Source organism: Dipodomys ordii, unplaced genomic scaffold (genome assembly GCF_000151885.1).
Source record: "Dipodomys ordii isolate 6190 unplaced genomic scaffold, Dord_2.0 Scaffold20, whole genome shotgun sequence".
NCBI classification, from domain to species: domain Eukaryota; kingdom Metazoa; phylum Chordata; class Mammalia; order Rodentia; family Heteromyidae; genus Dipodomys; species Dipodomys ordii.
The window spans coordinates 4,085,553-4,107,900 of NW_012267236.1; the positions used below are offsets into that span (position 1 = coordinate 4,085,553).

Genomic DNA, 22,348 nt, shown 5'->3' on the forward strand with positions numbered 1-22,348 from the left:
AAAAAAAAAAAACAGCCTGATCTACAAAATGAGACACTGTCTTAAAACAAACAACAAAAAAAATCAATTATAGTTCATGTTTTTAAAATATACTATAGTATTTCACATATTTCACACATATCTCATAAAACCTAGGTTCCCTGCCCCCCACATACTTCAAAATCTTTGAAACTAGGGGCTAGGAAGGTGGCTCAGTGGTAGAGCGCTTGCCTTGCATGCCTGAGGCCCTGGGTTCGATTCCCCAGCACTACATAAGCAAAAAGAAAAAAAGCCGGAAGTGGCGCTGTGGCTCAAGGGGTAGAGGCTAGCCTTGAGCTGAAGAGCTGAGGGACAGTTCCTAGGCTCAGTGTTCAGGCCCAATGACCGGATCAAAAAAAAAAAAAAATCTTTGAAACTAGTATTTCCTTTCTCAGCAGTGCCAATTTACTAGTGTTATCAGCCACGCTGCAGTCACAGCATTTTCTCACTGCCTGTATATACATTAATTGATGTAGGTATCAGTACTTGTTACATCTAAGATGAAAATACTCAACTTATTAAGATTACGATTTAAAAGTCTCAAAGACTTGAGGCTGGAAAGGTGGCTCAGTGGTAGAGCGCTTGCCTTGCATACCTGAGGGCCTGGGTTCGATTCCTCAGCACCATGTAAGAAAAAGAAAAAAAGCCGGAAGTGGCATTGTGGCTCAAGTGGTAGAGCTTTTTGAGCTGAAGAGCTGAGGGACAGCGTCCAGGCCCAGAGTTCAGGCCCCATGACCAGACCCCCCCCCAAAAAAAACAAAAGTCTCAAAGACCTAAATACTATGTTTATTTGCTTTTTCTCTTTTCTAATTTATTTTTGCAGTGTTTACAGGTCTCCTGAATACTTCAGAAAATGTTCTATCATATCCTAAGCCCAGTTATGAACTGCACACCCATAATCCCAACTACATGGGAAACAGAAGAATCATAAATTCAAGGTAAACTTGGTTAGTAAGAACCTGTCTCAAAAAAACTAAAATGAAGCCAGGTACCAGTGGCTCACGCCTGTAATCCTAGCTACTCAGGAGGCTGAGATCTGAGGATCACAATCCAAAGCCAGCCTGGACAGGAAACTCCGTGAGACTCTTATCTCCAATTAACTACCAGAAAACCATACAGAAATGGCACTGTGGCTCAAGTGGTAGAGCGCTAGCCTTGAGCAAAAAAGCTCATGGACAGCACCCATGCCCTGAGTTAAAGCCTCAAGACAAGCATACATATGCACACATGTGCATGTGTGCATGCGTACACATACACACACACACACACCTAAAATCAGGTCAGTCATGTGAATTTAATGTTCCCCTGTTGGGCTGGGAAGGTGGCTAAGTGGTAGAGTGCTTGCCTTGCATGCATGAGGCCCTGGGTTCGGTTCTCAGCACCACATAAGTAGAAAAAGCTGGAAGTGGCACTGTGGCTCAAGTGGTAGAGTGCCAGCCGTGAGCTGAAGAGCTGAGGGACAGTGTCCAGGCCCAGAGTTCAGGCCCCATGATTGACAAAAAAAAAAAAGTCCTCTGTTTCTGCAAGTTTGCTTTTAGCAGTTTCAGTTACCCATAGCCAACTGCAGGTCACAGGTGTTGAATTATATGCTGTTTAGAGTAGCATAAAGTAACTGAAACCAGACCCTGCTCTAACCCACCATTTCTTGAAATACCCTTTTGTCTAACATAGTCATGCTACACGGTACCTACCTGTTAGTTACTTAGTAGCCACCTTCGTTATGAGTGTTGTATGTATTGCTTGATAAAAACCTGCAACTTTAAGAACCTACTGAGGGCCTTGGAATATGGCTCCATGGATAATTTGGGATAGCTATAAACAAATGAAAATAAGCCTTACCTTGTCCTGTAACTATGACAGCTATTCCTTTTTCTAGTTCTTCAATACCTTTCTTATACCATTCCACAGCTTGATCTTTCTGTCCTGCTTTAAAATAGAAATTACTATTTGAATATATAACAAATATGAAGAGTATTCCCCACATTTCCCAAAGCATGCTGTTGACAGATGAGAAATGAAAAGATCAAACAAGTACAAAGAACATTACTATAGATTTTTTGGTACTTTTAGCATGTTAGTATGTACATGCTTCTTTTTTTTTTTTTTTGTCGGTCGTGGGGCTTGAACTCTGGGTCTGGGCGCTGTCCCTCAGCTCTTCAGCTCAAGGCGAGCGCTCTACCACTTGAGCTACAGCGCCACTTCCGGTTTTCTGGTGGTTTATTGGAGATAGGAGTCTCACGGTCTTTCTTACCCGGGCTGGCTTTGAACCTCGATCCTCAGATCTCAGCCTCCTGAGTATCTAGGATTACAGGCGTGAGCCACCAGCGCCCGGCTTGTACATGCTTCTTTAACAGAGAATATCATCGCAAAATTTTAAGTTTTGATAATTTTTTTGTTGTCTTGTAATATTGATATTCTAGCCACTAAATAAATGGTTTTTAACATATATATGATATATAGTTAGAAAATATAAAATTTCAATAATAGTAGACAAAAAGCACTTTCACTATAACTACAATGTAATCTAATATAATATGTCCATCGTTGACTGCCCTTGTATAAATCTGTATTTAACAAAAGATTGAAAAAACAAACATAAACAAAAAAAACAAAACACAAAACCTCACAAACGACTGCATCATGAGAACTGGCAAATGATTTGGTTTTATGTGACATGTAGTAATACATTTCTGTTTTCTTTGAAACAAAAGACTGTTTTAAAATAGTTCTGCTTGCTGGGCGCCAGTGACCCATACCTGTAATCCTAGCTACTCAGGAGGCTGAGATCTAAGGATTGCCATTCAAAGCCAGCCTGGGCAGGAAAGTCTGTGAGACTCTTATCTCCAATAATTACCAGAAAATCAGAAGTGGCACTGTGGCTCAAGTGGTAGAGCACTGTCCTTGAGCTGAAGAGCCAAGGTACAGCACTCAGGCTCAGAGTTCAAGCCCCATGACCAACAACAACAATAACAACAAAAGTTCTGCTAAGATCTGCTGATTGTAGTTTGAAGCCAGCCCAGACAGAAAAGTCCTCCAGAAACACTCATCTCCAATTAAACACTCAGAAACCAGAAGTGGTCCTATGGCTTAAGTGGTAGAGCACTCACTCGCCTTGAGCACAGGCTCAGGAACAGTGTCCAGGCCCTGAGTTCAAGCCCCACATAAAAACAAACAAACGGGCTGGAAAGGTGGCTCAGTGGCAGAGTGCTTGTCTCGTATTCATGAGGCTCTGGGTTCGATTCCTTAGCACCACATAAACGGAAAAAGCCAGAAGTGGCGCTGTGTCTTAAGTAGTAGTGCGCTAGCCTTGAGCTGAAGAGCTGAGGGACAGTGCCCAGGTCCAGAGTTCAAGTCCCACAACCGACAAAAGAAAACCCCGAAAAAAAACAAACATTAGCCAGTTAAAAAAACAGAACTGGGGGCTGGGAATGCGGCTTAGTGGTAGAGTGGTTGCCTAGCACGCATGAGACCCTGGGTTCTATTCTTTGGTACCACATTAAAACAAAATAAAACAAAAAACAGAAGTAGGGGTTAAAGGTGTAGCTCAGGTGACACACGCAGAAATGGAGCTTTGTCTCAAATGATAGAGTGGTAGCCTTGAGTAAAAGACTGCCTTGAAAGAAAAAGAGTAGCAGAAACTAGAATAGAGATTTAACCATATTCTAGTATGACCTCTAGAAGATCTAATCTTTTTTTTTTTTTTTTTTTTGCTGGTCCTGGGGATTGAACTCAGGGCCTGGGCTCTGTCCCTGAGCACTTGCTCAAGGCTAGTGCTCTACCACTTGAGTCACAGCACCACTTCTGGCTTTTTCTGTTTCTGAGGAATCGAACCCAGAGCTTCATGCATGTTAGTGTAAGCACTCTACCATTAAGCCACATTGTTAGCCAGCAGACCTAATCTGAAAGGACTAAAATGATAATAGTTTCAATTTATTAAATGCATTTACTGAATTTCATCTATTATATGCAGCATTTATACCCACTACAGCAATACACTAATTTGTCTCAAATCTTATAATCAAGACTATGTCAATTTAGATAAGAAGTTTTGCAAGTGAAAAGGAGTAATACTAGATTTTCAAAGCAAGAAAGGAAAAAAAAAAAAAGTAGTCTCTGACACCAGACACTGACCTAGTACCATCAACTTGGCCTTAGTGTAACTAACTAGGAGCTGACATGGCATTTATAGCCAGTAATGGGTTGAATTTCACAGGCTATCACTATCAGATAAGGCTGCTCTGACTAAAATAGAACAAAACCACTCTAAACACAGACAAAATATAAATATGGTCCAACAATGGAATACCAAACATCTACCTCTTCCAGTTAATTAATAATCAATTACATAAGAAATCTCCACTCTTGGGCTGGGAAGGTGGCTCAGTAGCAGAGTGCTTGCCTTGCAATGCATGAGGCCATGGGTTCGATTCCTCAGCATCACATAAGTAAAAAGAAAAAAGCTGGAAGTGGAGCTGTGGCTCAAGTGGTAGAGCATTAGCCTTGAGCTGAAGAGCTGAGGGACAGCGCCCAGGCCTGGAGTTCAGGCCCCACAACCGGACCCAAAAAAAAAAATCTCCACTCTGGGGCTGAGAAGGTGGCTTAGTGGTAGCGTGCTTGCCTTGCTATGCATGAGGCCCTGGGTTCGATTCCTCAGTACCACATAAGTAGAGAAAGCCATAAGTGGTGCTGTGACTCAAGTGGTAGCCTTGACCTGAAAAGCTGAGGGACAGAGCCCAGGCCCAGAGTTCAGGTCCCATGACTGACAAAAATAAAACTCCATTCTAGTATTTCCTCCTTCTAGATAGGGTTTATAAACTTGTTCAGTTAATGGAGACACACACACACAAATATTTTAACCTATAGGATGTCTAGCATGAACAGCTATTAATTTCCAAAGCAAGAGAAAAAAATGTTACATAGGCACATTAATATTTTCACTAGTTTGTCAGAGTACTATAGAAGACTGAATAAAACTAGTACATAAGTATAGACAATCAGGTGGAGACATGGCTCAGCAGTAGGGCACCTGCTCAGTAAACCAGAAGCCCTGAGCTCAAACCCCAGTACATAATCTCTACTTTGCCAGATGTCAAAATCCAATCCATTCTTGGGTAGTGGAGAAGAATAAAGCAGGATCAGGAAAGGCACTTCAATTCTTCAATCACTTAATATGCTTTTCCTGACTCCCCTCCTGCCGCCTTTTATTTTTTTTTGCCAGTCCTGGGACATGAACTCAGGGCCTGGGCACTGTCCCTGAGCTTCTTTTGCTCAAGGCCAGCACTCTACCACTTGAGCCACAGTGCCAATTCCAGCTTTTTCTGTGTATGTGGTACTAAGGAATCAAACCCAGTGCTTTACAGATGCAAGGCAAGCACTCTACCACTAAGGCACATTCCCAGGTCATCCCTCAACTGTTACCAAGATAACTAAGAATGGCTGGGAATGAGGTAGAGTGTTTGCCTAGGATGCATGAAGCCCTGGGTTCGCTTCCTCAGTACAATGTAAACAGAAAAAGCCAGAAGTAGCACTGTGGCTCAAGTAGTAGAGTGTTGGCCTTGAGCTCAGGGACAGTGCCCAGGACTGAGTTCAAGCCCCAGGACTGGCCAAAAAAAAAAAAAAAAGATAACTAAGAGTAATACTGTAAATCTAATTACCAGCCTGAGATCTGAAGGATTATGGTTCAAAAGCAGCCAAATGCAAATCTGTAAGACAGCATCTTCAAAATAACCTGCAAAAAAGTGGTTTGGAAAGCTAGGAGGGCACAGGTGGCTCACACTTGTAATCCTAGCTACTACGTGCTTGAGATCTGAGGATCCTGGTTTGAAGCCAGCCTGAGCAGTAAAGTCCCAGTGAGACCCTTATCTCCAACTAACCACTCAAGAACCACAAATGGCACTGTGGCTCAAGTGGCAGAATGTTAGCTTTGAGCACAAAGAGAACTCAAGGACAGCACCCAGGCACTAATGGCTCACACCTATAATCCTAGCTTCTCAGGATGCTGAGATCAGAGGATTGTGGTTCAAAGCCAATCTCAAGGAAAAGCCTGGAAATGGAGCTAAGGCCCAAAGTGGCAGAGTATTAGCCTTGAGTGAAAGAGCTCAGGGGCAGTGTCCAGGCCCTGACTTCAAAGCCCCACGACCCCACCTCCAAATAAAAAAAAGCCAGAAGCGGAAGCCAGGTGTTTGTGGGTCAAACCTGTAATCCTAGCTACTCTGAAGACTGAGATCTGAGGATCATGGTTCAAAGCCAGCTTGGGCAGGAAAGTCCAATAAACCATCAGAAAACCACCAGAATGGCTCAGTGGCTCAAAATGGTAGAGTGCTAGACTTAAGCAAAAAGCTCAAGTACACACACACACACACACACACACACTCACTCACTCACTCACTCACTCACTCACTCTGGTTTGGGTCATCTGGCAACAACAATCCTAAGCAAGTTGAGTGAGTTTGGTCCCAAGTTCAAGCACAAAGAGTAATAGAATGGAGAGGGAAGGTGGCAATAGAAACAGAACATGTATAATGTCCCAAATTGTGGCTATTGTTTGGTTTCTTTAGTGCAAATCCCACTAAACTTTTTTTTTTTTTCCCCTAGTCATGAGGCTTGAACTCTGGGCCTGGGTGCTGTCCCTCAGCTCTTCAGCTCAAGGCTAGCATTCCACCACTTGAGCCACAGTGCCACTTCTGGTTTTCTAGTAGTTTATTGGAGATAAGAGTCTCATAGATTTTCCTGCCTGGGCTGGCTTCAAACCATGATCCTCAGATCTCACAGCCTCCTGAATAGTTAGGATTAAGGTGTGAGCCTCCAGCACCTGGCTTCCAATATCCTTTTATCACATGAATTCTCTTTTTTTTCCTCTCTCCCTTTCTCTCCTCGGTTCTTCCTAGCCAATTCCGCTAAATATTAGAAACTTGTGATATTGAACCACACCTTTTATACCTCTGTTATTAGAAAATTTCACAATTGTCTTCTTACAGAAGTCATGCATAACATGACACAACATGTTACAGTTAACTCCAAGAACCACTTTCTCTTTCCCTCTATTCCAAGTAACTCTTTACCAGCATTATAAAATAGAAAGCCTTGGAAGTGGCACTGTGGCTCAAGCGGTAGAGCACTCGCCTTGAGCTGCAGAGCTCAGGGACAGCCCCATGCCCAGAGTTCAAGCACCATGACCAACCCCCCCCCCAAAAAAAACTATATCCACTTAAAATAGAAAGCCTTGAACATAAAATCAAAAGATAATAATGTTGTGAGTCTGTTCACCTACAATTATTGCTGGTTCTACTATTGTTGTTATTTTGTTTTTGGTGCCAGTCTTGGGGCTTGAACTCCAGGTCTAGGCACTATCTCACAGCTCCATTTCCCACTTTTTGGTAGTTAAATTGAGATATGTGTCTCAGAGACCTTTCTTACCCACACTGTCTTCAAACCACAATCCTCACATCTCAGCCTTCTGAGTAGGTAAGATTACAGGTATGAGCCACTAGCACCTAGTTTGTAAGTTTACTCTAAATTTGTCTCTCTATATACAAATTAGATACCATAGGTCATCTAGTGAGGTTCAAAAATTATCCACAGAATTACTTATTTGAGAAAATGAGAATACACACAAAAATATGCATTAATTATATAACAGGTATCTCACATCTCATTGAAGAATTTTTCTCCAGTATCACCTAGAATGCAGAGCTATTCAATTAGCTGATATCCAATAAATATTCATATTAATGTTATCTTAGAAGCCTTTTTACTAAATAAAATTTGTGAAGTAGAGCTGTGGCTCAAATGGTAGAGCGCTCGCCTTGAGCTGAAGAGCTGAGGGATAGTGCCCAGGCCCAGAGTTCAAGCTCCATGACTGACCCAAAATATTTGATGCATAAATAAAATTTGCTATTTTTTTTAAATGATGCCAGTACTAAAGGGTAAACTCTGGGTCCTCTGGGCCTCATGTTCTTGCTTAGGTTTTTATGCTCAAGACTGGTGTTCTACCACTTAAACTACACCTCTACTCCCAGCTCTTTCCTGGTTAGCTGAGGGTAAGAGTCCCTAGAATTTGTCTTCCCAAAGTGGCTTCAAATCATGATCCTCAGATCTCAGCATTCTGAATAGCTAGACTACTGGTCTGAACTACCAATTCTAGCCTATTTTTCTTTTGAAATAGGTTGGTAGGCTGGTGGTGTAGCTCCCATGGTAAAGAGCTTGCTTATAAAGGGTGAGACCCCAAGTTTAATCCTCAGTAACACACATACACACAGACAAAAAAAATTAAATAAACCAGTCTCAGATAAATTAAGGCCTTCACAAAAATTCAGTGTCAGCTGGGCACCAGTGGCTCATGCCTATAATCCTTGCTACTCAGGAGGCTAAGTTCTGAAGGTCACAGTTGGAAGCTAGTTGGGGCAGAAAAGTCTCACTCTTATCTCTAATTAACCACCAAAAAACTGAAAGTGGAGCTGTAGCTCAAGTGGCAGAGCAAGGCTTGAGTAAAAAAGCTAAGGGGCAGTGGTCCAGGCCTTGAGTTCAAACCCTAATACTAGCACAAAAAAAATTAGCACCAAAGCTAAGAATGACATAAAAATAAAATTAAAAATAAGCCAAGTCTAATAACACACTTATAATCCCAGCACTAAGGAGACTGAGAACTGAGTATTGGAGGTCTCCAGAGCTACATAACAAGACCCTGTCTCAAACCTCACTCTACAAGCATCAAAATGAGCAGTCACTGTATGAGCCACATCTATACATTACTTTATTAAAATGATATTTAATTTGGCATTTACCAATCAAGACACCAAAATGTTTCAATTAACTACAGCCTGAAACAGCTTACTTAACCTGATGAAATAAAAGTGGCTGTCACCAGTACATGTGAAAGCTATGTTGTATGTCTAAGGGATGGCACTGTTAGCCCTTAACTGTTTATTGGAGTCAGAAAGGCTTTGAAGACTGTCTATTCACAGATACTCTGATGCAGCAAAGAAAGAAAATTATATTGGAAAAAAATTTTTGTTGGTAAGGCAAAGAGATTTCAAATGTAAACTCTCCCTTGTTGGATTATGACCAAAATAAAAAAATTGCCAATATGCTAAAAAGAAAAAAAAAACAGGCTAGAACAGAACCATGACAATACAACCTGAGCCAGCCTGGCTTAATAATCTGTCTTAAACCTATTTTCACTATTCTACAATGAATTCTAGCTGGGTACTGGTAGATGATGACTACAATCCTAGCTACAATCCTGTGGCTGAGATCTGAGGATTCAGTTCAAAGCCAGCCAACGCAAGAAAGTCTACCAGAAAACCCAAAGTAGAACTGAGGCTCAAAGTGGTAAAGAGCTAGCCTTGAGTAAAAAAGTTCAGTGACAGTGCCCAGGTCCTGAGTTCAAGCCCCACAACTGACAAAAACAAACAACAACAGGTCTGGGAAGGTGGCTCAGTGGTAGAGTGCTTGCCTTGCATGCATGAGGCCCTGGGTTCAATTTATCAGCACCACATAAGCAAACAGAAAAAAGCTGGAAGTGGCGCTGTGGCTCAAGTGGTAGAGCGCTAGCCTTGAGCTGAAGAGCTGAGGGACAGAGCCCAGGCCCAGAGTTCAAGCCCCATAACCAGACCCCCAAAAAAATTTTAAAACAAACAACAACAACAACCTTTTGCTCTATGGCCCTGAAGTTAACCAGATACTGCAATAAACAATGCTTCTGCAAGGAGGGAATGGTGGTAACCATTTTCATCTTCCCCAAGGTATCTTTGGATGTTCTGAGATTTAGAGCACAGCAGTTAACAAAAGCTTCCTCATACAAATACATAGCTTTTGTTTTTGGTCAGTCATGAGGCTTAAACTATGGGCCAGGGCACTGTCCCTGAGCTCTTTTTGCTCAAAGCTAGCGCTCTACCACTTTGAGCCACAGCACCACATACAATTTTCTGGTGGTTAATTGAAGATAAGAGTCTCAATGTACTTTCCTGCCTGGGCTGTTTTGAACTATAATCCTGAGATCTCAGCCTCCTGAGTAGCTACGATTACAGGCATTCTGGCTAGCATTCTCTTTTCTTTTTTGACAGTCGTGGGGCTTGGGCGCTGTTCCTCAGCTCTTTGGCTCAAGGCTAATGCTCTACCACTTGAGCCACAGCGCCACTTCCAGTTTTCTGGTGGTTTATTGGAGACTTTCATGCCTGGGCTGGCTTTGAACCGCAATCCTCAGATCTCAGCCTCCTGAGTAGCTAGGATTACAGGTGTGAGCCACCGGCGCCCAGCTAGCATTCTTTTCTTTAGTGTGTCTATTGTCTTCAACCTATACTCTGTTCTTATGAGGTAGGATAGATATAAAGGAGGCTGAGATCTGAAGATCACAGGCTGAAGTCAGCCTGGGAAGGAAAAGCCTCTAAGACTCCTCTTATCTCCAATTAACCACCAAAAAAAATCCAGAAATGGAGCTGTGGCTCAGTAATACACTAGCCTTGAATAAAAACTTCAAGAGGGGAAAAGAAAAAGAAAAAGAAAAACCTCAAGTACTCCAGAACTGTCACATAAATAAATAAATAAATAGTTTTTTTTAAAAAAGTGTTTAAAGGACCCAGACTCAGACATCTGAACCAAAACAGCAATATCCCTTCATACTACCACCTTGTGGATGACAGGTAACAAGAAAAAGTCATAGGAATTATCTACATCTGCCTTCTCTGAGATCTTAGAAAGCTGCAAAGCTCCTAGAATGGGCAGACATGTTTGCAATGGGAAAGGGAAATCCTGAAAGTCACCTATTGCCCTTGTGTTTTGGGTAGACCTAACATTTGCATGTTAAAAAAACAACAACAATAAACGGTACCCCTTAGCCACTCTAAACCACTGTTTAACTATTAGGGGCTGCTAGATGACATGCACAGATACATTACTCAGCTCAGAAAGTATAAAGACCACAGATATGAAAGGGCCAACATTTTCAGTCTCTTTTTTTTCTTTCAGTACTGGGTTTGAACTCAAGACCTCGCATGTACTCTAGCTTAGGCACTCCTCCAGCCCCATTTTGAGTCTTTACTCCTGTTTCCTGCATGGAGTATAGGAAATATTTTTCCTGTTTTTCTATAAATCCTTGCTAAAATTTCTACCATGTGATGCAATCCTTACTGTAAGACATATTAAAATTCTTTCTGTGGGTGAATTTCAAGTATCTGTGATTTCAGGTGGAAAATGGGAAGCTGAGGGACCCCTCATAGTAGAATGAGTCGCTTTAACCTTTTGACCAAGTTTCTTCATCTTTAAAATGTTGATACAATACTACCTTCACCTCAAGGGCTACTGTGAGGACTAATTTAACACATACAAAGCTAACAGTACAATGCCGGACACGTAGGAAAATAAAATGTTAGTTTAATCCTAGCTACTTAGGAGGCTGAGATCTGAGGATCGCAGTTCAAAGCCAGCCCAGAGAAGTAAAGTCCATAACACTCATATCTCAAAGCCTTGAGTAAAAAGAGCACAGGGCCAGTACCAGGCCCTGGGTTCAGACAGACAGACACAAATTGGAGTGACAGAAAGAAACTGGCAGAGCTGATTACATGGCTCACATGGTAGAAGATCTAACAAACACAAGTTCATCTCTCCAACCCACCCCTCAAAAAAAAAAACACCAAGAAAATAAAAAATATAAAGAATGTAATATTATTGGAAATGGAAATGTGGCTGTGGTAGAATGCTTGCCTAGCATGTATGAAGCCCTAGGTTTGATTCCTCAGTACCATATTGTAAGGGGTGCTGTGTCTCAAGTGACAGAGTGCTAGCCTTTAGCAAAAGCAGCTCAGAGACAGAAGAAAGAAAGAGGGGGAGGGAAGGGAAGGGAGGGACGGGGAAGGAAAGGAAGGAAGGAAAAGAAGGAAGGAAGGAAGGAAGGGAGGGAGGGAGGAAGGAAGGAAGGGAGGGAGGGAGGGAGGAAGAGTGGGAGAGAAAGAAAAGAAAAAGAAAGGAAGAAAGGAAGGAAGGAAGGAAGGAGGGAGGAAGGAAGGAAGGAAGGAAGGAAGGAAGGAAGGAAGGAAAAAAAGAAAAGAATGTAGTAGCCTTGCTTTCAATTAGAACATAAAACTGTTTTAGGCTTTGCTGTACAGTATATATGTTTACACCATTCATTAAATATACCGAGAAACTTACAGACTGTGAAATACTGATTTAACGAAAACTACAGCAACCATAGGCAAAAGTTTATGCTAAGGGCTAAAGATATGACTCAGATGTTAGCTTCCTGCCTAGGAAGTGAGAGGGGTACCCCCCCCCACACACACAGTTTAATGCTAGAATACAACTTTATAGAAAAATATCCAAGAGTCATTATACTGAAATAATGTAATCACACACAGCTAATTCTTTGAAAATTAAGGCTTTTCATAAGATTTTCATAATTAAGACTTTTTTCTGACGTTCCCATCTTCAGCTTTCATTATAAGCCTATAAAGAGATATAGCTTCTTCGATATCAAAACGTTTTGCAAAACCAGGCTCAGAAGAAGACATACACTGTTTACAGTGCAAGAAAGGATCCTTGTGGCCACTCTAGGACAACTGTCACTGTCACTAGCACGACTGGTTGTCTCATTGGGACTTAGGTCATGCAGCAGTCGGGGTTGGGGGGGGTAGTTTGTGCCTGAAACAAAGTGGAAAGATAGAGTGTCCTCAAAGGGGAAAGGTTTGAGAACTGTGCCTGAAGGGCTGAGCTGTGGGGAGACTTCTGGGCAAGGCGAGGTAGGGACGCAGATGGTACCCACCCAGGCGAAGGGGTGAAGCCCACCGCTTTCTTCCCAGCTCACCCTCCGGCGCCTAGTTACCTTTCTCGTCCTCATCGATTCGCAGGGCCACGGAGATGTACTCAAAGGCCTGTTTGTGGAAGGCCCGCACGCGCTCGGCCTCCCCGCCGGGCGCCGGCCCCGGGGCTGAGGGCGAGGCGGGCGGCGGCGCGGCCCCGGAGCTCCCCTTGGCGGCCATGAGGGCGCGGGAGAAGCGCTGGCAGAGCCACACGAAGAGGAGCCCCAGGTGGAAGGCCACCAGGCGCAGCAGGGCGAAGCCGACGACCAGCGGGTAGGAGAAGTAATACAGGTTCCGCTTATGCGGGGAGCCGGGCGCCGGGGACCGCCCGGCGGCCGGAGGGGCGGGGGCCTGGCAGGGGGGCGGAGGCCTGGGAGGCACCTGGCTGCTGGGGCCGCCGCAGCCTTTCTTCTTCCCTCGTCCTCCCGGAGAACTCATTCACAGTTCCCACTGCCGCCGCCGCCATAACCCGCCTCCCGCAGACCGACGACGACGACCGAGCGGCGGCGGCGGCGGCCACGGCGTCGACCTGGCCACAGACCCCCACCTCCCCCCGCTCCGCCCCGCGCGCCTCCCGGTCCCGGGAGCTCCACGCCTCCGCGCGCGGCCCGGCCCGCCCCGCCCCTTTCGCCTTCCTGGCTGGGAGTACAACCCCTTCTGCTCCTCCAGAGGTCGGTGCCACCGGCCCCTCCCTCGCGCCGTCCTCCGGACCGCCGGGAAGCTCGGAGCTGCGGCTGCGCTCGCGCGCGTCCTCCGCCGGCCTTCTCCCGCGCGCATGCGCACGCCTCAGTCTTTGTTGAACCGGGCCGCTTCGCGCATGTGCGGCATCCCTTTCTCTTTCCCCTTTCCCCCGGGAACTACAATTCAGGATATGCAGTTCCGCCGGCTTTGGTGGCGGGCCCCTGTGGCCAAGCTCAGGTGTTTAGCTCATGGAGGAGGGCATTGAAGCTTCCGGGCGGCTAGGGTAGCTCACAAGGCTCCTATCTCGCAGTGTCATTGTTTTCTCATATTTCGTTCATTATTTTTCTGCTAGTTAACGTCAGATGATTGATCAGATTTCTTAGAAGTAATGCGAATCAACCCGGGACTTATTATCTGAGAGGAAACCTTAGGGCACCCCCAAAATATTAGTTAAGGCGACAAGGTCGAGGTCAGTGGATCAATAAAGTTAACAATTAGTAAAGATATCCAACTTGGGCTGGGAAGGTGGCTCAGTGGTAGAGCGCTTGCCTTGCATGCTTGAGGCCCTGGGTTCGATTCCTCAGCCTCACATAAAGCAAAAAGAAAGAAGCCGGAAGTGGCGCTGTGGCTAAAGTGATAGAGTGCTAGCCTTGAGCTGAAGAGCTGAGGGATAGCGCCCAGGCCCAGAGTTCAGGCCCCACGACCGGACCCCCCCCCCCAAAAAAAAGATATCCAACTTGAAGACATAATTGCATGAATTAGGTAATTTTTAGGTTTCATTCAATTGCCATCCGATAGTTTACAAAGGATTCTACTGTGCTTCCCTAGCTCCCTTCATTTGGGGCATTACCTATCCATCCCCATTATTCTAATAAGACGCAAGTACAGACAACTCAATCACAAAGTAGAAATAAATATTAGATGAGATTCTCCTGGAAACTGGCATTTTTTTTTTCCTGTCGTGGGGCTTGAACCCTGGCCCTGGGCACTGTCCCTCAGCTCTTCAGCTCAAGGCTAGCGCTCTACTACTTGAGCCACAGTACCACTTCCAACCTTTCTGCTTATGTGGTGCTGAGGAATCGACCCAGGGCCTCATGCATGCTTAGGCAAGCACTCTACCACTGAGCCACCTTCCCAGCCTCTTTAATGTTTTTATTTTGTGATAGTACTGGGGTTTGACTCTGAGCCTGACTGCTGTCCTTGAGGTCTTTTTGCTCAAAGCTAGCACTCTACCACTTGAACCACAGCTGGACTTCCAACTTTTTGTGGTTAATTGGAGATGAGACTCACTTCATCCAGACATATCATTTAAAAAAAAAAAAGATTCATTTTCATAGTCACATATGCCACTATTTCCTTCCTTTGTAAATAGTAAATGATGAGTTTGATGAGTTATATACATTCATCCACTAGTTATCTCTACTTTTTTTTTTTTTTTTGTCAGTCATGGTGTCTAAACTCTAGGCTTGGGCAGCTGTCCCTGTGCTCTTCAGCTCAAGGTGAGCGCTCTACCGCTTGAGCCACAGCGCCACATCCAGTTTTCTAGTGGTTAATTGGAGATAAGAGTCTCATGGACTTTTCTGCCCAGGCTGACTTTGAACCTTGATCCTCAGATCTCAACCTCCTCAGTAGCTAGGATTACAGGTGTGAGCCACGGGCGCCCGGCTTATCTTTACATTTTTAAAGGCCATCAAGCTAACGTATAATAGAAAATAGCCCTACTGAAAAAAAAGGGAGGAGGAGGAGAAGAGAAAAAGAAGACAGAGAAGAAGTCCCAAAAGCATAGGGTCTTTCTTTCCTCCACCACCCCGCAAAAGAAAAAAAATCATTGTATACCACAGAATTAGACTCTATGGACATTGCAAGTAGTGTAATTCTTTAAAAAAAAAAAAAGGGGGGGGGCTGGGAATGTGGCTGAGTAAAGTGCTTGCCTAGCATGCATGAAGCCCTGGGTTCCATTCCTCAGTACCACATAAACAGAAAAAGCTTGAAGTGGGCTGGGAAGATGACTCAGTGGTAGAGCGCTTGCCTTGCATGCCTGAGGCCCTGGGTTCGATTCCTCAACACCACATAAGCAAAAAGAAAAAAGCCAGAAGTGGTGCTGTGGCTCAAGTGGTACAGCGCTAGCCTTGAGCTGAAGAGCTGAGGGACAGTGCCCAGGCCCAGAGTTCAGGCCCCACAACTGGACCAAAAAAAAAAAAAAAGCTTGAAGTGATGCTATGGCTCACATGGTAAAGTCCTAACCTTGAGCAAAAGAAGCTCAAGGATAGTGCCTTGAGTTCAAGACCCAGGAAGAGTATGTATATATATAGTTTTGAATAGGTTTTTTTTTTTTTGTCTTAGGGCTTTAACTCTGGACCTGGGCACTGTCCCTGAGCTCTTCAGCTCAAGGCCAGCACTCTATCACTAGAGCCACAACCACAGTACCACTTCCTGTTTTCTGGTGGTCAATTGTAGATAAGAGTCTGGAGGACTTTCCTACCTGGGCTGGCTTTGAACCAGGATCCTCAAATCCAGGATCCTCCTGAGTAGCTAGGATTACAGATGTGAGCCACTGGTGCCCAGCTTGAATAGATTTTTTTTAATAAAGCATTTTCTGTTAAGAGAATGGGGGGAGGGAAGAGAGACTTTCAAGGACTTTTTCTGGTGGATCTTGCTTCAAAATGTGATCCTTAGATCTCAGCTTCCTGAGTAGCTAGGATTACAGGCATGAGTGAATGGCAAAACTGGCACTTTGTTGATGACAAGCTGAAATAGAAGGCAGTTTTAATGGAGCTTCTAAAATTGGTACATCAGTTCATCCCATGGTGAAGCCCCGACCTTCTGGGTTCCTACAACCTATCCAATAAGTGATTCAATCTTTTTCTCCGTTTTATTTATTCCCTTTCTCTTTTCCTTCTTTCTCTCCCATTCCCAAACTTTTAGAAAAGTCTCCCTTTTTACTTTAGTTAGCCACAATTGTTTCTTGTTGCCTAAAACTAGGGAATGCCAACACAAAGTCCCCATTGTTTGTATGTGAGGATTACAAATGCCTCCTGAGTGATTCCTAGAGTCTCCACATAGTGCCACAACTTTATCTAATTATTCCTCAGAAATATTCATTTACAAATAGAAGCTACTGCAAAAATGACATACTATATTTCCTGCTCCCCACTTTCCAGCTGTAAATTCTATTTTTTCTTTTGAGATATCAGCTGTATTTCAGATTTGATTTAATTCTCCATCTCCTTCCAGTAATGACTTCTCTTTAAACTACAAAGCAGTTGTTGTGTGAAATCTTTTTTTTTTTAATTGGTCATGGGGCTTGAACTCTGGGTCTGAATCCCTCAGCTCTTCAGCTCAAAGCTAGTGCTCTACCACTTAAGCCACTGCACCACTTCCAGTTTTCTGAGTGGTTTATTGGAGATAAGAGTCTCTCGAGCTTCCTGCCTGGGCTGGCTTTGAACTGCAATCTTTAGATCTCAGCCTAGTAGCTAAGCTTACAGGCGTGAGCCACCGGCACCCTGCTGTTGTGTGAAATCTTATATCATCTAATATGATATGTAGAACTTAATGTGCAATTTAATGAAAAATAACATACTACATCCAAGTGAAGATAAATGGCTATAATCATTCCTTGAAGGTGTGAACCATTTCCTTATCTAAATTTCTTTTCTCCTCCTTCAGAGGAAGCCACTATCCTGAACTTTGTAGTAATCATTATTGCGCTTCCCAACTTAGTTTTCCATGTGCTTAGGCATTTTGAAACAATATTCTGCATAGTTTTGTCTGGTCTTGACTTTTTTTTGGGGGGGGGTCCAGTCGTGGGGCCTGAACTCTGGGCCTGGGCGCTGTCCCTCAGCTCTTCAGCTCAAGGCTAGCACTCTACCACTTGAGCCACAGCGCCACTTACGGCTTTTTGCTTGTGTGGTGCTGAGGAATGGAACCCAGGGCCTCATACATGCAAAGCAAGCACTCTATCACTGAGTCACCTTCCCACCCCCTGACTTTTTCTTTTTCTTTTTGTTGGTCATGGGAGCTGAACTCTGGGCCTAGGCGCTGTCCCTCAACTCTTCAGCTCAAGACTAGCACTCTACCACTTGAGCCACAGCATCACTTCTGCCTTTTTTCTGCTTATGTGGTGCTGAGGAATCAAGCCCAGGGCCTCATGCTTGTGAGGCAAGCACTCTACCACTGAGCCAACTTCTCAGCCCTGGTCTTGACTTTTTATAAATTATATATTGCCAGTCCTGGGGCAGAACTCAGGGCCTGGGGACTTCCCTGAGCTTCTTTTACTCAAGGCTAGCACTCTACCACTTGAGCCACAGCACTACTTCTGGATTTTTCTGTTTATGTGGTACTGAGGAATGACTCCCAGGGCTTCATGCATGCTAAGCAAACACTCTACCACTAAGCCACATTCTCAGCCAAATATAATATTCTTAATTTGCTTTTTCTTCTCACCATGTTGAAAATCATTGTAGGCCAGGCCCAGCAGCTCACACCTAAAATCCAAGCTTTTTGGGAGGCAGATATGTAGAGGATAGAGTTTTATGGCCAGCAAAAAGTTAGCAAGGTCCCATTACAATAAAATAAACCTGGTATGGTTATCTTCACCTGTAATTACGGCTACCTGAGAGGGAAGCTTAGAACAGGAAGATCTTGGTTTAACACCAGCCAGGACAAAAAGTGAGACCCTATCTAAAAAGAAACCTATCTAAAAAGTAGGCCTAAAAGTAGTAGATCCCATCTAAAAAGTTGCAAAAGTAGAAAAAGTGCTACTTTTCCAGAGCTTCATGCATGCTAGGTAAGCACTCTACCACTAAGCCACATTCCCAGCCTACCTTTTAGGTTTTTATTTGTTTGTTTACCAGTCCTGGTTCTTGAACTCAGGGCCTGGTCACTGCCCCTGAGCTTGTTTTGCTCAAAGCTAGCACTCTACCACTAGAGCCACAGCTCCACTTTCAAGTTTTTGGTAGTTTTTTATTTTAATTTTTTTGGGTCCAGTCGTGGGCCTGAACTCCGGGCCTGGGCACTGTCCCTCAGCTCTTAGGCTCAAGGCTAGCGCTCTACCACTTGAGCCACAGTGCCACTTCCGGCTTTTTTTTTTCTGCTTATGTGGTGCTGAGGAATCGAACCCAGGGCCTCATGCATGCAAGGCAAGCGCTCTACCACTGAACCACCTTCCCATCCCTTTGGTAGTTTTTATTGAAGAGTCTAATGGACTATCCAGTCCAGGGTGGCTTGGTGCGATAGAATCACAGATGTGAGCCACCAGTGCCTAGCCAGTTGCATCTAATTTTGAATGTGTTTCTTCTACAGCCTTTTCTTTTTATTCCTATGGTAAAGATATGGGGTTGAGATTCACTGTGACTAGGATTGCATCAGTTGATGCTCTACCACTTGGGCCAGACTTCCACTTCTAGTTTTTTTGCTAGTTAATTGAATATGACTGTTAGATTTATCTACCTGGGCTGGCTTTGAACTCAGATACTGAATCTCAGCCTCCTGAGTAGCTAGGATTACAGGCATAAACCACTGGTGCCTAGCCCAAACTCTTTTAGCTAGGGATCTTGAGCCTTTTCATCTTTTCAGTTCACATCCTCTGTCCTTTGCAATTGTTTCAAATCAATTTTGTGAATTAACATCTTCCTACATTGATCTCAAGAAAAATTGTGGGGGCTGGGAAGGTGGCTCACTGGTAGAGTGCTTGCTTGCCTTGCATGCATTAGGCCCTGGATTTGATTCCTCAGCACCACATAAGCAGAAAAAGCCATAAGTATCACTATGGCTCAAGTGGTAGAGTATTAGCCTTGAGCTGAAATGCTGAGGGACAGTGCCCAGGCCCAGAGTTCAGGCCCCACGACCAACAACAACAAAAGAGAAAGAAAGAAAGAAAGACAGACAGACAGACAGACAGACAGACAGACAGACAGACAGACAGACAGACAGAAAGAAAGAAAGAAAGAAAGAAAGAAAGAGAAAAAGAAAGAAAGAAAGAAAAAGAAAATCTGTGCCTTGATATTTTCCTGGACTGATATTTTGCCTGGACTGAAGATCTGAACCTTCGTAGCCATTCAACCTACAGTGTGGAAGGCTCCCAGTTTTTAGATGGTAAGGACTTTCAGGACACTTAATCTCAAATGGAATCTAGGACAGTTTCACCAGGACCAAAAAGAAGAGCTAAGCACTGTGGTAACTAAGCCAGGACATCCAATCACTTTATCACTTTAACCCATTAACTTCTTTGCCAAAATGCCTACCACAAAATAGTTGTTTTTTTGTTTTAATTTCAACTTGACTTGCTATTTAAGAAACTTCCTAAACACTTACCTTTAGATGTTAACTAGATTATTTGAAGTAAAAACCAGTGACAGCTCTTAAGGACCTCTTCTAGCTGGGGCCTGGTGGCTCAGGCCTATGATCCTATCTATTCAGAAGGCTGAGATCTAAGGATTGTGGTTCAAAGCCAGCCCCATCAGGAAAGTCAGTGAGACTCTTATCTCCAATTAACCACCAGAAAACCAGAAGTGATGCTGTGGCTCAAGTAGTAGAGCACTTGCCTTGAGCTGAAGAGCTTAGGGACGGCACCCAGGCACAGAGTTCAAGCCCTACCACCACCATCAACAACAACAAAAGACCTCTTTTCTCTCTCTTTCTTTCTGTAGGAGGGCTTGAACTCATGATCTCTTAATCTCTCTCAGTTTATTTGCTCACACTGACACTCTTCCATTTTAATTATCATTTTGCTTGTTAATTAGAAATGGAGTCTTTCCAACTTTTCTGCCTGGGCTGGCTTTGAACTATGATCCTCCAGGTGTCAGCTTCCTAAGTACTTAGGATTAAAGGAATAAACCACTGGTACCCAGTTAGGACAATTTTTTTAAATTAATTTATTTATTTTTTATTTGTGAACATACTGTACAGAGGGGTTACAATTACATGGGCAGGATAATGCATACATTTCTTACCAAGCATTGCAGCCTCCTCCTTTGGTTTACCCTTCACATCCCTTCCCAGCCTCCCCCCTAGTTAGGACAATTTTTTGTTGTTGTTTTTTGGTCAGTCATGGGGCTTGAACTCAGGCCTGGGCACTGTCTCTGAGCTCTTTGTTCAAGGCTAGCACTATACCACTTTGAGTCACAGCTCGACTTCTGGTCTTCTGGTGGTTAATTGGAGATAAGAGTTTAATGGACTTTCCTGCCTGTGCTAGCTTTGACTGTGATACTCAAATCTCAGCCTCCTGAGCAGCTAGGATTACAGGTATGAGCCAACTGCTCAGCTTAGGACTTCTTTTTAACTGAAGAAAAAAATAGTAAAATAAAATAGCCTACTTTAAGAGATGATTGGCCTTGAAAAAGGGAGAAAAACTGGCTCAGTGGGAAAGTGCTTGCCTTGCATTCATGAGGCCCTGGGTTCAATTCCTCAGCACCACATAAGCAGGAAAAAATAAGCTGAAAGTGGTCCTGTGGCTCAAGTGGTAGAGCTATAGCTTTGGGCTGAAGAGCTGAGGGACAGCTTCTATACCTGGAGTTGAGGCCCTATGACTGAAAAATAAATACATACATACATAAATAAAAATAAAAAAATTCATGAACATTTCTTTGAGGGAAAAGAATGGAAGGGTTAACATTAGTCAAGATGTGTATGTGTGTGTGTGTGTGTGTGCTGTTATTGGGGGCTTGAACTCAGGGCCTCTTTTGCTTTTTTCCACTAGAGGCTGTCACTTTATCACTTGAGCCAAACCTCTATTTTTCACTGGGTAACTATACATAAGAGCCTCATGGGGGACTTTTCTGCCCCGGCTGGCTTTGAACCTTAATCCTCAGCTTTCTGAGTAGTAAGGATTACAAGTATGAACCACCAGCATAAGCATCTCACATCTGATTTTTAAAAAAAAAATGGGAGCTGGGAAGGTGGCTCAGTGGTATAGCACTTGCCTTGCATGCATGAGGCCCTGGGTTCAATTCCTCAGCACCACATAAGCAAAAAGAAAAAAGCTGGAAGTGGCGCTGTGGCTCAAGTGATAGAGTGCTAGCCTTGAGCTGAAGAGCTGAGGGAGGGACATTGCCCAGGCCCAGAGTTCAGGCCCCACGACTGGACCCCCCCCCCAAAAAAAAAGAAAAGGGCTGGGAATGTGGCTTAGTGGTAGAGTGCTTGCCTAGCATGCATGAAGCCCTGGGTTAGATTTCTCAGTACCACATAAACAGAATAAAATGGAGATGGTGTTGTGGCTCAAGTGGCAGAGTGCTAGAAGAAGCTGAGGGACAGTGTGCAGACTCCAGTTCAAGTCTTAGGACTGGCAAAAAAAAATCTGGTTCAAACATTTAAACCCTACTAATGAGCTAACCAACACCAACTTCAAACCAAAACTGACACTAGTTTGAGATTGTCTACAATGTTCAGTAAAAGTGAATGAGCTCATGGTTTTGAAATAGTGGGTGTAAGTATAAATTGCTACCTGACCAGCTCAACTTGCTTTTTGAAGCTATGACGCTATCTATGAAAGCATAGCAGAGCATGTTAATACAAAATTCAACTCTAGAGTGACAGTCTAGATTATCAGAGAGAGTATTCCCTCAGCATGCTAAACAAAATAGTAGTATATACACATACGGTCTATTATTTCTATATTTATGGTGTATAGATAATATGCATTGCACATAAGTAGAATGTTTTAATGTTGGGTGCCAGTGGCTTACACCTGCAAATCCTAGATACTAAGAAGGCTGAGATCTGAAGATTATGATTTGAAGCCAGCCAGCCAGGGCAGGAAAGTTTGTGAGACTCTTATCTCCAATTAATCAGAAAAATTAATCAGTCACAAGTGTAGGTGTGGCTCAAATGGAAGAATGTCACCCTGAGTGAAAAAGCCAAAC

General features: G+C 43.7%; 1 protein-coding gene across 3 annotated transcripts in view; it reads right to left on the minus strand.

Moving 5' to 3' along the window:
* Nucleotides 1–13,354, minus strand: part of Spast (spastin) — a 57,069-nt gene extending 43,715 nt beyond the window's left edge. The window contains exons 1-2 of one of the 3 annotated variants that reach the window (XM_013013722.1): nucleotides 12,833–13,354; nucleotides 1,858–1,944 (exon numbers count right to left, since the gene is read on the minus strand). In XM_013013722.1, coding sequence (XP_012869176.1) covers nucleotides 1,858–1,944; nucleotides 12,833–13,247 — 502 coding nt within the window. In that variant the 5' untranslated portion in view covers nucleotides 13,248–13,354. The remainder of the gene's footprint in view (nucleotides 1–1,857; nucleotides 1,945–12,832) is intronic. The other 2 variants (XM_013013723.1, XM_013013724.1) reach the window with 2 other exon arrangements.
* Between the last annotated feature and the right edge of the window lie 8,994 nt (nucleotides 13,355–22,348).